This window comes from Sordaria macrospora, chromosome 2 (assembly GCF_033870435.1).
Source record: "Sordaria macrospora chromosome 2, complete sequence".
NCBI classification, from domain to species: domain Eukaryota; kingdom Fungi; phylum Ascomycota; class Sordariomycetes; order Sordariales; family Sordariaceae; genus Sordaria; species Sordaria macrospora.
Window position 1 is genome coordinate 3,915,120 of NC_089372.1, and position 13,587 is coordinate 3,928,706.

Here is a 13,587-nt window from a genome sequence, read left to right on the forward strand (position 1 = left end):
TTGTATATGTGTATTGGAATCCCTTGGTCATCTCTGTGAGATGGATGCAAAGTCTTACGGAAATGCGAATAATGATGGACGTAAAACTAGTAGATCCTAAGACTTCCCCGTGTACCTCCGATCATTCTCACGTGTATTTCAGTAAATATACCTCCGGAGCCTTTTTTTAGGTTGGCTAACCCGGTAATTTGTTCTGGAACATGGGCATTGTGGGCTTGGGTTGACAAAGGACGCAGACTAAAGGATAGCTGGATTTGGTGTTTTTGCAATGGTTCTACAGCGCCTCTTCGATGGTGATTTCCCTGAGCACCCTCCGACCAGCGAAGTCGCCGGCTATACGGTTGGCGACGGTCCCAACTTTGCTCTGAACGTGAGATGTTCAGCGTAATGTATTGTGTCGGGTTACGAAGGTATAGACTAAAGTACCAAACACTACCTCTAACCAGGGACGTACCAATGTCCTTCGGGCGATCTTTGGGGGGTATACTTGGGTCCTCAATGGCTGACAGCAGCCACCATCCCGAAGCAGGTTGAGCCGCTGTTTGGTCGTCTTCCTGCTCAATTACCTGCATGCCCATCGACCCGCCCACAAAAATCGCATTGCTAGGTACATGCGGGTGCAAAATGACCGGGACTGTAACTACGCCCGGCGGCACCCTCTTCCGCTCAATAATGGGAAACTCGACACCTCTAGCGTCAAGCGACAATATCCGGGCCTCAAGATTTTCGAGAGCTGTTCATCGGTATAGCTCGGGACTCTCTCGCCACCAGCCCCCCACCAACAAAACGTAGTCAGCCACCCCGACAGGCTCACAATGCCGCCAGAGCTCTTTGCTTTTGTCTCATGAACTGTGCGTGCCCAAAAGTTCTTGACATCGGTCCCGTCTGGAGAGTCGAAGCTGGCTACCATGTAGGTAAGGACTTTGGTCAGCCGGATGGTCCACGCGTCCGTCTCCTCGTGATCAAGGGTCTCGAACCAGGCCACACGCCAGAGGGAGCTGGTACGTGATTAAAAGACCCGTTTCCTATCCTTCCCGCTCCCATAGATAAGAACACTGAGGGCCAGACTAGTAGTTGGGTCGGTAACGACCAGCGAATCCCTGGTGTTGTATGTGTTTTTTTTTTTTTTTTTTTTTTTTTTCTTTCTGGCAGTCATCCACCTTCTTTTTGCGCAACGGTCCATTTTTTTTAATACATAGCCCTTCTCATTTGGGAGGTTTTTTTTTCTCGCGTTGGACTTTCTGGTGATCATGCCTGGTTGACTTTTTGCGACTCAAACCCCGCTCATGGTGATTGTTAAAAGGGAGGCGACATTGACATGGTTTGTCTCTTTCCGACAGGAACATTTGGCAACGTAAGCATTCAGATGTGCTATATGTGAGCGGAAGACGACTTAGTTATCAAATCGATGTATGTTTTTTTCATCTAGCTCAGATGCTATCAGCACTTTCTGTATAATCTCGGGCCATCCACAGCCCAGACACGTCCATGTTTGCGGACTGCTCGAATCACCCCGAAAGACCGAACCAAGGCGCCCAAGTTGCGTCTGTGCAATCCTCATCGGTTTGAAGCCCATGGTGTTCTTTCAAAGCCCAAACCGCGGATACCCCGGGATTATAGTATTTCGGTTACGCTGGGTGCCTCCGCGCAAACACGCTTTTGGGTTTGTGGTGCGATCATGGTACCTTAGCAATTCCTTAGCCGCTTCCTTCAGCTCGAGTATCCACGAAAGCTCTTCTACTGTATATGACCTGACGAAGCAGAAAAGAACCGACACTGCGGATTGTTGAAAGCGTCAAGCACCATCAAAAACCCAGAGTTCAACAGTCACCTTCGCCTCGTTGAGGTGTAGCCGCGAGTGTCACCATTGTTCACACAGATCACGTATGTAGAGCGTCCTGTCTCGTTTACCGCCTGTGTATGGACAGCAGAAAGGTGTTTGCGCGAGACTTCGGTTGAAGGTTTTTCGAACACTCTGTATCAATCGATGGTAGCTGGTGCATGGTCAGTCATTAGGTCGACCCTGTAGGCTGGACTGCTCGGTCAAGTGGTATTTTCATAGTCTCTTCGCGGTGGCGGGCAGACGTCGGAGGGGATGAAGCGGCTCTCTCGAGGAAACTGCTGCGGGGATGTATGTGTCAGCTTAACTGGCGTCTGCAAGCGTGCCACGCAACACCGAGATCCAACTTTCTCCCAAATCACCGCCAGCAGATAGACAGCTGTCCTGGAGGCGTTCATAGTTGAGACTTACCTGGGTATGAAACCTACTTGGAGGAAGTCGCTGAGGGTTTTTGCACAGGAACAAAGTACACAACTGACCAACGAGTCGTCCATGGCAAGTACCCACTCTTACCAAAGCCTCGACCGACCGCATGTCTCGGAAGGTGTCTCGGAAAGCGCTGAGAGCTCTTCCATGACGGGGACGGAAGGCGGGAGAAGTCTGGAGATGAGACTGCGCAACGCGACACCCGTCGACTCGGACCTGTTGATGTTGACCGCGGCCCTTTCTTGCACAGAATTCGACTGTTGAAACGTCCCGGCGGCAAGGGCGGTCTCTGTCCGTTGGTGATTTACCCATCCATTGAGATTGCCCTTGACGGCTTCGGCGAGGATGGCACGATGGGTTGCGGGTTTCGGTTGAACATGGCACTGATGGGAGTTGCTTCTGTCGCATCCGACGAACTTGTTCGATCTGCCGACATCTTTTGGACTTGCTTCATCAAACCGACCGAGATTGTGGATGTCACGGATCTGGCCACCCTCCCAAATTCTGTTGGGTCTCACTGACTCTCAACAAGTGTCCGAGGAGAAGTTTTTGCCTTTCAACCCCCACGTTGCTGCCAACAACAGGATCTCAGTATGCTCCTTCCATCTCATAGATCGTGAAGCTCGGCCAGTGGACACCAAGCGGTTGCTGCGGCCTGCTTGCAGCAAGGTAAGAACCTTGATGGCACCTGTCAGCTGATGAGGGAAAGGCAAGTGTAAACCGGACACGATCTTCCGCTAAGCTCAAAGGCGAATGGTTCCTGCCTCAAAGCTTGGTCCGTTGGTTGATGGAGATTGGTAAGATTGGATCGAGCTCGTCCAAGCTGCAACTCATCGCCGATTCATTTCATCTTTCGGGCCAGGCTCGGCAGGCACAACAACACAAACTTGGATGAGGAGCAACGTTGAATGGCCGGGCCTGGATCGTCGCATAATTGCTCCTGCCAATTGGATTCGTTGCTCGCGTTCGGCGAGCTCGGTTTGGGGTTACCCCTCATTGTTCTTTCTGGGAAATTCACCCAACATCTATTGCACACGTTGGCGAACGCAGCTTCCTATCAGATGAGCAGGTGCTCACACTGCATGAATCGCAGCGAGTTTGCCATGGAAAACCAGGATGGGAATCTGGCAAATCTCGCCATTGCTCTTACCAGATGATCAACAGAGGCAGGCGAATCTATCAACGCGAGGCCTCTCTCGTACGTTCACAAACAAGATGCCATTGCCCTGTCAAGTGTCAATGCAAGTCCATCACCCCTAACAAGCCGACCGCAGCGGCTCTTCCCCCACAAGTTTAGCAGAGCTTCGTCTCTTGTGCGGGGCACCAGTGACGTACATTCACATCAATAGCGCAGGATCGATCAATCAAAGTCCTTTCTGGTGAGCCAAGCCGCGCCATGCGTCACTGGCAGGGATAATAGCCTTGAAGCCTCTTTCCATTTCCGGAAGTTTGTGTACTTTCGCAGTTTCATTTCCTTGAGATGTGATCCCCAGGCAACGACGCGGAAGGTTACTGCCAAAGTCGCGTCTCGAATTTGCTGTAGGAAGGACATCTCATCAGCGTGAATGGCAAGAGCATTGATTCCAATGGGTGTCACTAACAGGAGGCGCAGTTGGGAACTCAGTGACCGTGCACTTTAGGGACGTCGAAGCAGACGAGACAAGCAGCTTTCAACAGCAACATTACATGCCACGGCTACGCGCGGCCTTCAGTAATAGAACAGCACACAGACATCGATCGTGACATGATCTCTGGCAATGCATTGGGTGGTCATCCCAAGTCACTCCTGAGTGGAGCTATTGTTCGGTTTGCACCTGCTGCGGGGAGGTGTTTGGGGTTCAAAGGGGTGTGACGTCACAGTCCGCTCGCTTGCCGGCAGACAACGAACATTGCCTCACTTCTCTGCCTGCAAAGAAAGCGCTCGTCTGAATGCAAGCAAAGTAGAGATGAGGGAAGACGCCCGCAAAACGCCTGTTTGCAAAGCTCAGAAGGTACCTCGCAGTGTGCAGGTGTCAAGTGTCAATGGAAGCAAGGGTTCCTGCAAGCCAAAATTGGCACTTCTCCTCCCCACTTCAAAGTGCCCCACCCACACCATCCCCGCTGGGATATGACGTAGCTCCTTCTTCTTCATGTGATTCCATCCCGTTGTTGCTTGTTTGTAGGCTGTGACGGAGATCGTGGATGCCAGTTTGGGCCAGGCAGGGCACCAGGCATCCAGGAACACAAGCTTCCGCCTTAGTCTTCTCGATTCCCGATCCAGGGCACCAAATGGCTATATAAGACTGTCCTCCCACCTCCCCAATACCAATCTTTTCTTCTCCATCATCAGCCAACAAAGCAATCACTTCTACACTCAAAACAATCAACACAACACTCAATCAACTTTCAAACCCCCCAATCAACCAAAATGGATACCATCAAGAACGCTGCCAACTTCGTCGGTGACAAGGTCCAGGGTACGTCTTCGACTCCCAGGCTCAGCTCCTGAGCACACCTCCGGCATCTTCATAACAACAGTTTCACTGACATCTAACTCTCACAGGCGCTACCGCCACTGCTTCCAAGGAGGCCAACAAGGACGTTGCCAAGGACTCCAACGCTGGCGTCGGCACTCGGTAAGCTCCACTCATTTCCCACTCACTTGATCATCAGACACTAATACCGTCTTCCTCTCAGTCTCAACGCTGCCGGTGATGCCATCTCCGACAAGGTCTCCGAGAACAAGCACGACGCTAAGGCCGAGGCCCACAAGCAGGGTGCTACCCACTAAGCGACTTCACCAACAGTCGTCTTCCATTTCCTTTTCCTCAATCATGACTTGATGATAATGGCCGGTTAAGGAGTTCGCCAAGGGCTTCTTCATGACACACTTGGCTTGGAATTTCGAAGGGCAGCTTTAGCATTGCACCAGAACCGATACCCCTATTACATAGGCATGGACACTGGTCCGTTCTAGCTAGGAATTGACCCGGCTCATTGCCGATTAATACCTTTACACTGACTTTTGTGCTTTTGTGACATTGAATGTGTTTTTGCAACTTTGATCGCTTCGAGTGATATGGTGATGAACATGACTTTCTTCACAATGCAATTTCAACATCGGCAAACGACCGAAATGGCACATTGCACTCATGATTTGACATGGCAACAGATCCAAAATATCGATAGCCGCCAAACATCAACAGTTCACACGTCTTACATGAGTGTAGATCCAAACAGCAAGCTGTGGACACTAGCAGGGGTTATGCACGGACCACAAGAATCAACTTCGCGACATCGTGTCCTTCAAGATTTCAGAGCCATTCGGTTGAAGCCCAACAACATTCCGTCAAACTTATCAAACAGACACAGTTGCAATTACAAGATGGCGTCCACAACTGCCCCATCGTCATTGGAATCATTCCTGAACACTCTTCCCCCAGATCTCTTTGACCAAACCACGCTCATCTCTCTCGCTTCCACGGTCGCCATTCTCGTGGCAGCTTACTCTCTGTCCCGCCTGGCTCTCGATCCCAAGACCACCACGTCTTGCTACCGGTTCCTCTTCATCTGGCATGCCTTCGACGCGCTAATCCACTTTTGCCTCGAGGGCAGTTTTCTCTACCACTGCTTCTTCTCGTCCGCGCCCCTGGGCCATTTGGACCCCAAGGAGGTGTTCGTTGATCCCTACAACTACCTAGGAAGAATTGATAAGGTGCATGGTGCGCAGGCTGTGGCTGGGAGGTTTGTTGAGGGGCTGGTGGGTGGTCCCGCGAAGGCGGGTGCGGTCGATGGATTGGATGGCGGGTTTCTGGAGAAGATTGTAAAGGGGACGGCGGAGCTGTGGATGGTTTATGCCAAGGCTGATAAGAGATGGGCGGGTGTTGATTTGGTGAGTTATTCCTGTGATTTATTGTCTAGTGTGGGAGTGAGATTTAGGGTGGGATATGATGGGGATGGGGGTGGAGATTGTGGTGAGGGGATGGGCCACGAAGAAGAGAAGGGGCGGAACAATGTTGATGATGCTGATGCTGCTGCTAATGAGGCCCGCCATGGAGAGGGCCATGGAAAAGCAGTTTGGAAGTATATATGGTGGGAGTCATGCTAATCATCCTCGCCCACACAGAGCGTCGTCAGTCTCGAACTCCTCACCGTCTTCGTCGTGGGCCCCATGGCTTGCTGGGTCTGCTATGATATTGCCAAGAAGAACTCCAGGGTCAACATTATCATGATCATGATTGCTACGGCTGAGATCTACGGCGGTAAGTACCTTATTGTGCCTCCTTTCTCCTTTTCCCCATGCTCTTTGTTCTCTCAATTCGGCCGGTGCAGCTGTAGCTGACTCGTTAACTTTACTATCTTACCTAGGCTGGATGACCTTCTGCCCCGAGTGGCTTGTCGGCAGCGTCAACCTCGACACTAGCAACTGGATGTACCTGTGGCTCTATTTGACCTTCTTCAATGGCCTCTGGGTGGTCATCCCCGCCTATGTCATCTATGTGGCGTCTGGGGAGATTATGGATGCCTTCAAGGTCCGGGATGCTGCGGCCAAGGTCAAGAAGTCTCTGTGATTTGGAGGCTCGCCGACGACAAAAAAGGTGGCAGGCTTTCAAGCACTTAATGGGTAATTAGCGCAGCAAAAGTGCCACCCTTTTGTCAGGAACGAGGGGGGGATGTGGTGCCGGATGGTTAAGGAACCTGAGGCGGTTGGTGAGTGGACGTCTACTTGCGCCTCCCTGGGGGGTCCAGACGCAACTTATCAGTCGTGTCGGTGTAAATCGCCATCAGCAGGGCGTTGCGAGCACGACATCTCGTTGCACAGCAGCTCGTGCGTACGACTCTCCGCTCTCTTGCGTCATGAACGGCGAGAAGGATTGAACAAGCTGGCTGGGAATCGATCAGAGGGACTCAGTGGCAAGGTGGAAAAAATATGTTTCTCTTGCCGTTTTGCCTTCTATATCCCTCGCATATATGATCCTCTTCTTCGAGTTTTGTTAATCCTCTGCATGTTTGCCAGGACGTGCACTCAGGAAGCTCGCCGACATCTACTGCCATCCATCCCAGCGAAGATGATGCGGATCAACAACTCGGAAGGCAAAGTTATGATGATTTTAGATCCAATAGTCGCATATATCAGAAGCGTAGTCGTAGTCAAGCTGGAGCGAGTTTTGACTCGGAGAATATGGCACGATGTTGAATTCCTCCTATCGCGAAGAGGTTCATCTGGTTTGATCTCCACAAGGATCGTTCTGAAGTTCTGGCCCTAGGGTTGTGTTAGTGACCCCTGGATGCTACCGGTCTTGGCAGGAACGCTCCACATTTAGGCCTTGGACGCACAGACTTCAAGCTTGGCGATAGGGGACGCTGGGGTCATCAAGCAAGGGGCTCTTCTGTTCCAGAACTGCCTCAAGTCTGAACTTCAACCTTGCAACAAAAATGGCATATCCCATGCTTCCTACACGCCTCCTCGGCCTCTTGCCGAACCAGATGGTATCTCGCCGGTGTCCATGACCTGGATCTCTTCTCACATTTGGCCCCGATCTCACACCGGATCTGGGCCTTTCCGTTGTCTCCCCCAAGGAGTCCCAGACAATGGCCTTGCTTGCCCAGCCCCGTACCCAACGGTGATGCTTGTTCAAGGGTGTCGTCGAAGTCGAAGATGGATACGCCATCGAGGCCTCTTGGCCACTGGTCGAATCTGTCGTCAATCATCAGGCCTTGTCCGCGATCATCATCCGTCATACACGCAAGCTATACGTGCTCGCAGTTGATTCTTGCCTAGCTCGAGCTGGAGGGAGGAAGAGTCAAGAACATATGATTGGCTTGCGAGTGCAAGCCCTTGAGGAGTCTCAACGGCCTCAGACGTGTGGGCCCAATATCATCGCTGGTCGAGAAACTGAACGTTCTCTCGATATCCCCAAGTCCGGTCTCACTACGACGTCGTTGGGAGCCTCGCCTGCAGGGGTTCATGACCTGAGCCGGGCATTCTGCCCTTCGATGATCCATGTTCCATGGCCGGCTCTCTTCTGTCCGTCCGGAAATCCATTCCCAGTCCGGATTCACCCGTGCGCTCTATGCCATGTCTCTTGAACCATCGTGTGTGCTTCTGGAATCAGTGCTCAAGAGTTCAGGGTTCGTTTCGTCCAATCCACGGACAACCACCACGTGTGGTACCCCCTGTCTGGATCAAAGTATGCTCACAAGCCTTTGACACTTAGCAGCGCATGCTATGCTTGATCTACCCTTCCATCCCATGTTTCTTTCTCTCCATTCATCCCACCTTGATCAAACCAACTACGAGTCAGCAAATCCGACGAGTTGGGTTTTCATGATTTGACGACGACACGGTCCGAGGCCACTGCTGCGGCTTACCGCCATCGCCAACCTTGTGGTTGTCTTACAACCATCCCGATGTCGCCATTTTACGCTTTGGATGGAGGCGGCGGCGGGTGGTTAGAGTCGCGGGTCGACACGCAATGGACGCCGGAAAGTGATTCGAGCCGGACGGGTTATGGCATGCTCCAGTCGGCGACGAACTCGGCAACGGATTCACAGACCTTCACCCAATTCCGGTTTGCCGCCGCCAAATCCATCAGAACATCCACCATCATCTTGGCTTCTTTCAATACCATTGCCGCTTTGGTGACGGCTGTTGGGATTTTGACCGATACCTACCAACGTGAGAAGAAGGAGAATAAGAGGTTTAGGTTTAGGTGAGGCATGGCATGGAACACCATCATTTTGCAACGTGCTTACGCATCCCTTAGTCGGAATGGCTTCTCCTTTGTGCCCGCGACCGAAGCGTTCCCGCTTATCCTATCCGCCGGTATTGTTGTCCAGGGCATCACATTTGCGGTTGCCCAATCGACGGGACTCGATTCGCTCTTTGGCTCCGGTTGTACCCTGATCGCCATGTTTATGTTTCCTGGTAAGCTCATATGGCGTCAACAATCTGCAGTGATCCTGTCTGACGATTCCCAGCTGTTTTCATCGTTCCATATATCCAGTTAGTGTTCGGGCTTGAAGTCACAATAAGGAGCCTGCTAAAGAAGCCGTTTGCTCCGCGAGGGAGGTGGAACGTGACAATCTGCCTTTCCGTGGTTGGCTTGCTTCTCCTTGTGAACCTATTGGTAGCTATTCTCGACCGCTCGTCCAACTTTTGCATCACTTCGCTTTTCTGGTTCCTCGCACACTATTCGGTCGGGTGTTTTGGTCTTCTTGTGGGCATATCTGCTTTGCTCTTGGTTTGCGCCGTGGTCGTCTTCGTGAGGTTGCACCGGAGCAACAAGGTCGAGCTCGTCGAGAGAGCTGCGGCTTCAAGGATGGTTTATTACATGGCACTAGCCATCATATCTGAAGTAAGTCTCCCATGATCATCCCGCTCTTCAGGTATACTTGTATTCACACCTCACTAGGCTTTTATGATCCCATATTTCTACGTCATTGCTTTTGGGGGCCAAAGAAGGCACGCTCTCAACTTGTCCATGGTTGCTGCTGTTGTCGCCAATATCTCCGGCTTGATGACAGGAGGTTTATACTTGTTTCTGAAATTCAACGCCTCATCCACGATCGGGCCGAAGAACAAGGATGCCGATTACGAGAATCGAAGGGAAGGGTACAACAAGGCCGAACGATACGAGTCGAGCGGATTGGACTTCGACAGCCACATCATGCGACCGGTGACGAGCCCCGGCAGAGTCCGCCGCTTGGGCAGCAACGCCAGTCTAATAAGGACGGCCAGAGATGAAGAAGAAGAGAACAGCCCCACAACACCAACTATCCTCTTCCGTGCACCCACGATTCCAGAGCCCGCCCAGATGCCCTCGACATCCTCTGCCGCCGCAAATCATATGCAAAAAGAGTCCTATTCACTTTTCCCCACCCACCCAGGGGCACCGACCGCAAGACCATCCGCCGCCCTACTATCATCTACAACATATACACCTGTCTCTTCCTCCACACTTTCAGACGCCAGTACCCTCAAGCCCCCACCATCAATGGGTTTCCTCGCCGCCCGTGGGCACCGAAGGAACTCTTCCCTAGTCTCATCAGCAACAGTCCAGATTGGCCTGCGTCTCTCGTCAGTTGAGAACGTACCTCCACTCCTCAGTCCCGGTACCGACGTCCACGGCATCAACTGCCCCAAGCTCGATCGGAAGAACACGATAATACCAGAAAGGAAACAACAGCCTCTTTCTCCTCGGTTGATAACGGACTTTGATAATAATACGCCCGTTGTCAACAAAGAATATCTGCGGAGGGATTCAATGACGTACACGGAACCTGAGGCCGAGGGCGAGAAACATGAACAAGAACAAGAACAACTCGAGACGCTCAGTCCCACCATCTACAACTCAAAGAGTCCCGCAGATGAGCCGGTGCTGCTTAGTTCAAAGGTTTATACGCCTGCGAGTCCGGCACAGAAGCTGGAGACACTCAGCCCGAAGGTTTACTCGCCAACTGGCCCGGCTGCGGCTGAGGAGGTGGTGACGCTTAGTGCGAAGACGTATTCGCCTACGACTCCTACCAAGGCTAAATTACCTAGCCCGCGAAGCCCCCAGGGTGATGATGGTGGGGAGTTGTTGTCGAGCGCGAGGTATACACCGTGACGAGGCCGATGGTGATTAAATGAGAGATATATGATTATCGGATCGGATAGAACTTGGATATACACGGAGATGATGGAATGTACGAAATGTCAGTCGACATTACCCAGTGGTTCAACACACAAAAGACATGAAGTGTCCTTGTTTTCTCTTTTCTTTCGCTTTTTTTTTCTTTTTTGCCTTCTGTCCCTCCTTTTTTGCACGGCGTTACGGGACAATCGTTCATCTGGCTATCATATATACCTAGACTTCACCGTCCCTTTTCACTTTCTCTTTTCCTTCTTTTCTTTCTTTTTTGTTTGTGTGTCTGTTTTATATACCCTTCTCCAGTTTGCTGGCACATTGAGGGAAGCTTGTACCATACCATTTCTATGTACCTACCACTTGTACTTGTTCGAGTTAGAAATGTATTATGAATGACGAATAAGAAGAGTACCATACACTTGAAGGATAAGGAAGTCCCTTTTGTCGTATTACCCAGGAGACGATAAGAATGTGGTCAATTGTGTCATTATAGTTCGTAAAAGAGTACCGTTATCAAATACACTCTGGATGTGATACAGACCAACCAGCATACTCTCTGGTTCATGGGTGTATATGAGTCTCACTTGCGGCGAGCTTCCTGTGCTTTAACCCCCCGCCCGATACAGTCTTGTGCCTTTTCTTCCCGCTAGTCCCCGATCGTCCTCCCTCAAACCCAATCTTCATCTTCCTCCAGAAGAGAAGTTCCGACCCCAAATATCTCGTCGGCCAAAGTCCTCGGCTCCACTAACTCGGCTCGAGTTGTGTGGTATCCGGCCAATTTCAAGCCCCTCTTTCAACGTGCTTGGGCGTGTAGTTACGCGACGACCCAGCAAAAGAAGGTGTAGGTACGCCGGTGGCCTCGTCTTATCTGCCGCTCCGGGATTGCCAGACAGTTGGAACCCATTGAATATGGCTGGCATAGCCATCCAGCCAAAGAGTCCAGCTCAGATGTCGACCCCATGCATGCCAACGCAAGTCATTGAGGACCCAATAACGCCATAGCTGGCAGCTGCTGGCCGCTCCCAGTTCCCAGTCGTCCTCTCGGGCATCCCAAAGTAGGGGAGAAGTCTCGTCCCGGAGTCTAGCTAACCCTGTCCGTTTCGGCCTTTTTCGTTCTCCAATTTCCAAAATCATTCATTCACCCGGTCCCACCCTTCTTTCTCACCTCCAAACCCCCGCCCTCCTCATAACCCCATCAAACTCCTCCCTCCTCACACCCCTCCCGACCCCGGCTCCCCCATTCGCCTCCAGTATCATATCCCTCAACAACTCGTCAGTGACATTTTCCTCCTTCAACACGGCCGCGACCCTTTTAAGATGGGCGAGTGTTATCACCGGTTTTTCTTGTTGTTCTTCTGGGTACTCCTCCTCTTCCTCGTTGTCGTGATCATCATTGTAGATTTGTTCGATTTCTTCAACCGAGCGCCCAACAAACAAAGCAAACGCCTCGTCCACCTCGCGCATGTGCGCTTCGCTGGTGCGGTCGCGTGACGAAAGCTTGATGGCGCAGATGGCGAGGAAGGACGGGTAGGTGGCGAAACCTTCGTCTTCGGGGTCGAGAATTGAAGTGAATTCGCGGAGTTCGTGGTTTGTTTTGGGCGAGATGCCTAGGGCGCTGTTTTTTTTTGTTTTTTTTTTGTTAGCTTTTGTACGATCTGGTTTCCAGTGTGCGACTGATTGGTAGGAGAATTGGGGAAAATGGAGTCAAAAGGATAAGTAGTACGAACATCATAGCCCGCCTAACATCCCCTATAGGAATAACCCCTTCCTTCTCGCCATCCATTGGTTCGGCAAACAAACTGAATGCTTCTTTGATCTCGGCTTCTTCTTGGGCGGTGATGTTGTTCTCTTTGGCTAGTTTCGATTGGCGCGGTCCGGCGGCTTTGGATGAGGAGGAGGCTGTTGCTGCTTTGCGCTTTGCTGGGGGCTGTATTGTATTGCAAAGTCGGGATGAGGTCAGCGCGCTTGCCAGGGACTACTACGTAAGGGAGAGAACAGGTTAGCATGTGCGGTGGTTTACCATTTTGTTCTTTTGTATTTATTTGATGTTCTTTTGCTGTTTGATTCGTAATGTCTGGTAGTATGGAGCAGGGCGACAGCAGGCGATGGTGCGCAATTGATTGTATTTGCGATCGAATGCGACCACGACGGCGACGATGATGACGATGGTGACGATGATGCGCATGCGACAGGCGCGCAACGACCTGTTAGGCTTATCTGACGGGTGGATCCAATAGCCGATAACATAGGAGGAAGTGGATGCCGTTTGCAGTGTCGAAGACGCCTGGTCACGTGTGTGCGCGGGTTGGCGGAGCCCGCTCAAAGAAACCAAGACCCACATCTTCCACCAGTTTGGAGTGGAGACAGAACAACGCCCAGATAAAAGTCTGCCGAAAATCCATTGGATCTTTGCTTCTTCTCCCAAAACACCAGTCTTTGTCAAAACAAAAACCGATCCCGACAGCAACACCATCACCAGCACATCCATTGTAACCGATTCTTCTCAATGAACGGCTTGAACGGACGCTTTTTTTCATCCCTTGTTCGTCACAAAGCAGAATCCCTCCCTCCCTTTTTCTCACTGTCTAGTGAAAGAAAGTAAAAGGAGTACGGCGGGCCAGTCAAGTTCGGCCCCCCTTTTGGTTATGCCTACTCTACTTTTTTCTGTGAAGAAAGAGGGACCGATGAAGCTTATGATGATCATGATACATA

General features: G+C 51.4%; 5 protein-coding genes across 5 annotated transcripts; 3 read left to right on the plus strand and 2 right to left on the minus strand.

Annotated features, from left to right (window-relative positions):
* Positions 1-274: 274 nt before the first annotated feature.
* On the minus strand, positions 275-876 carry SMAC4_00020 (uncharacterized protein; the record flags this gene model as incomplete). The annotated part of the gene is made up of 3 exons (XM_066089367.1): positions 275-362; positions 451-690; positions 815-876. The coding sequence occupies 3 exons, from the start codon at positions 874-876 to the stop codon at positions 275-277; spliced, it is 390 nt and encodes a 129-aa protein (XP_065946186.1).
* Positions 877-4,593: 3,717 nt separating this feature from the next.
* On the plus strand, positions 4,594-5,286 carry SMAC4_02601 (uncharacterized protein). Its single transcript, XM_003352118.2, has 3 exons — positions 4,594-4,722; positions 4,809-4,881; positions 4,943-5,286. The coding sequence occupies exons 1-3, from the start codon at positions 4,674-4,676 to the stop codon at positions 5,034-5,036; spliced, it is 216 nt and encodes a 71-aa protein (XP_003352166.1). The 5' UTR covers positions 4,594-4,673; the 3' UTR covers positions 5,037-5,286.
* Positions 5,287-5,366: 80 nt separating this feature from the next.
* On the plus strand, positions 5,367-6,816 carry SMAC4_02600 (uncharacterized protein; the record flags this gene model as incomplete). The annotated part of the gene is made up of 3 exons (XM_003352117.2): positions 5,367-6,137; positions 6,372-6,507; positions 6,614-6,816. The coding sequence occupies exons 1-3, from the start codon at positions 5,382-5,384 to the stop codon at positions 6,814-6,816; spliced, it is 1,095 nt and encodes a 364-aa protein (XP_003352165.2). The 5' UTR covers positions 5,367-5,381.
* A 1,840-nt stretch (positions 6,817-8,656) lies between these two features.
* On the plus strand, positions 8,657-11,128 carry SMAC4_02599 (uncharacterized protein; the record flags this gene model as incomplete). The annotated part of the gene is made up of 4 exons (XM_003352116.2): positions 8,657-8,958; positions 9,013-9,173; positions 9,380-9,603; positions 9,661-11,128. 4 exons carry the CDS (start codon positions 8,657-8,659, stop codon positions 10,852-10,854), a joined length of 1,881 nt encoding a protein of 626 aa, XP_003352164.1. The 3' UTR covers positions 10,855-11,128.
* A 153-nt stretch (positions 11,129-11,281) lies between these two features.
* Positions 11,282-13,216, minus strand: SMAC4_02598 (uncharacterized protein; the record flags this gene model as incomplete). Its single annotated transcript, XM_003352115.2, has 3 exons — positions 11,282-12,490; positions 12,603-12,802; positions 13,019-13,216. 3 exons carry the CDS (start codon positions 13,214-13,216, stop codon positions 12,037-12,039), a joined length of 852 nt encoding a protein of 283 aa, XP_003352163.1. The 3' UTR covers positions 11,282-12,036.
* Positions 13,217-13,587: the final 371 nt, after the last annotated feature.

Bases quoted from the DNA above. Each gene is read 5' to 3' on its own strand.
- SMAC4_02601 (XM_003352118.2), top strand. From the start codon at position 4,674: ATGGATACCATCAAGAACGCTGCCAACTTCGTCGGTGACAAGGTCCAG. The intron at 4,723-4,808 runs GTACGTCTTCGA...TAACTCTCACAG, and splicing joins CGTCGGTGACAAGGTCCAGG to GCGCTACCGCCACTGCTTCC. The intron at 4,882-4,942 runs GTAAGCTCCACT...TCTTCCTCTCAG, and splicing joins AACGCTGGCGTCGGCACTCG to TCTCAACGCTGCCGGTGATG.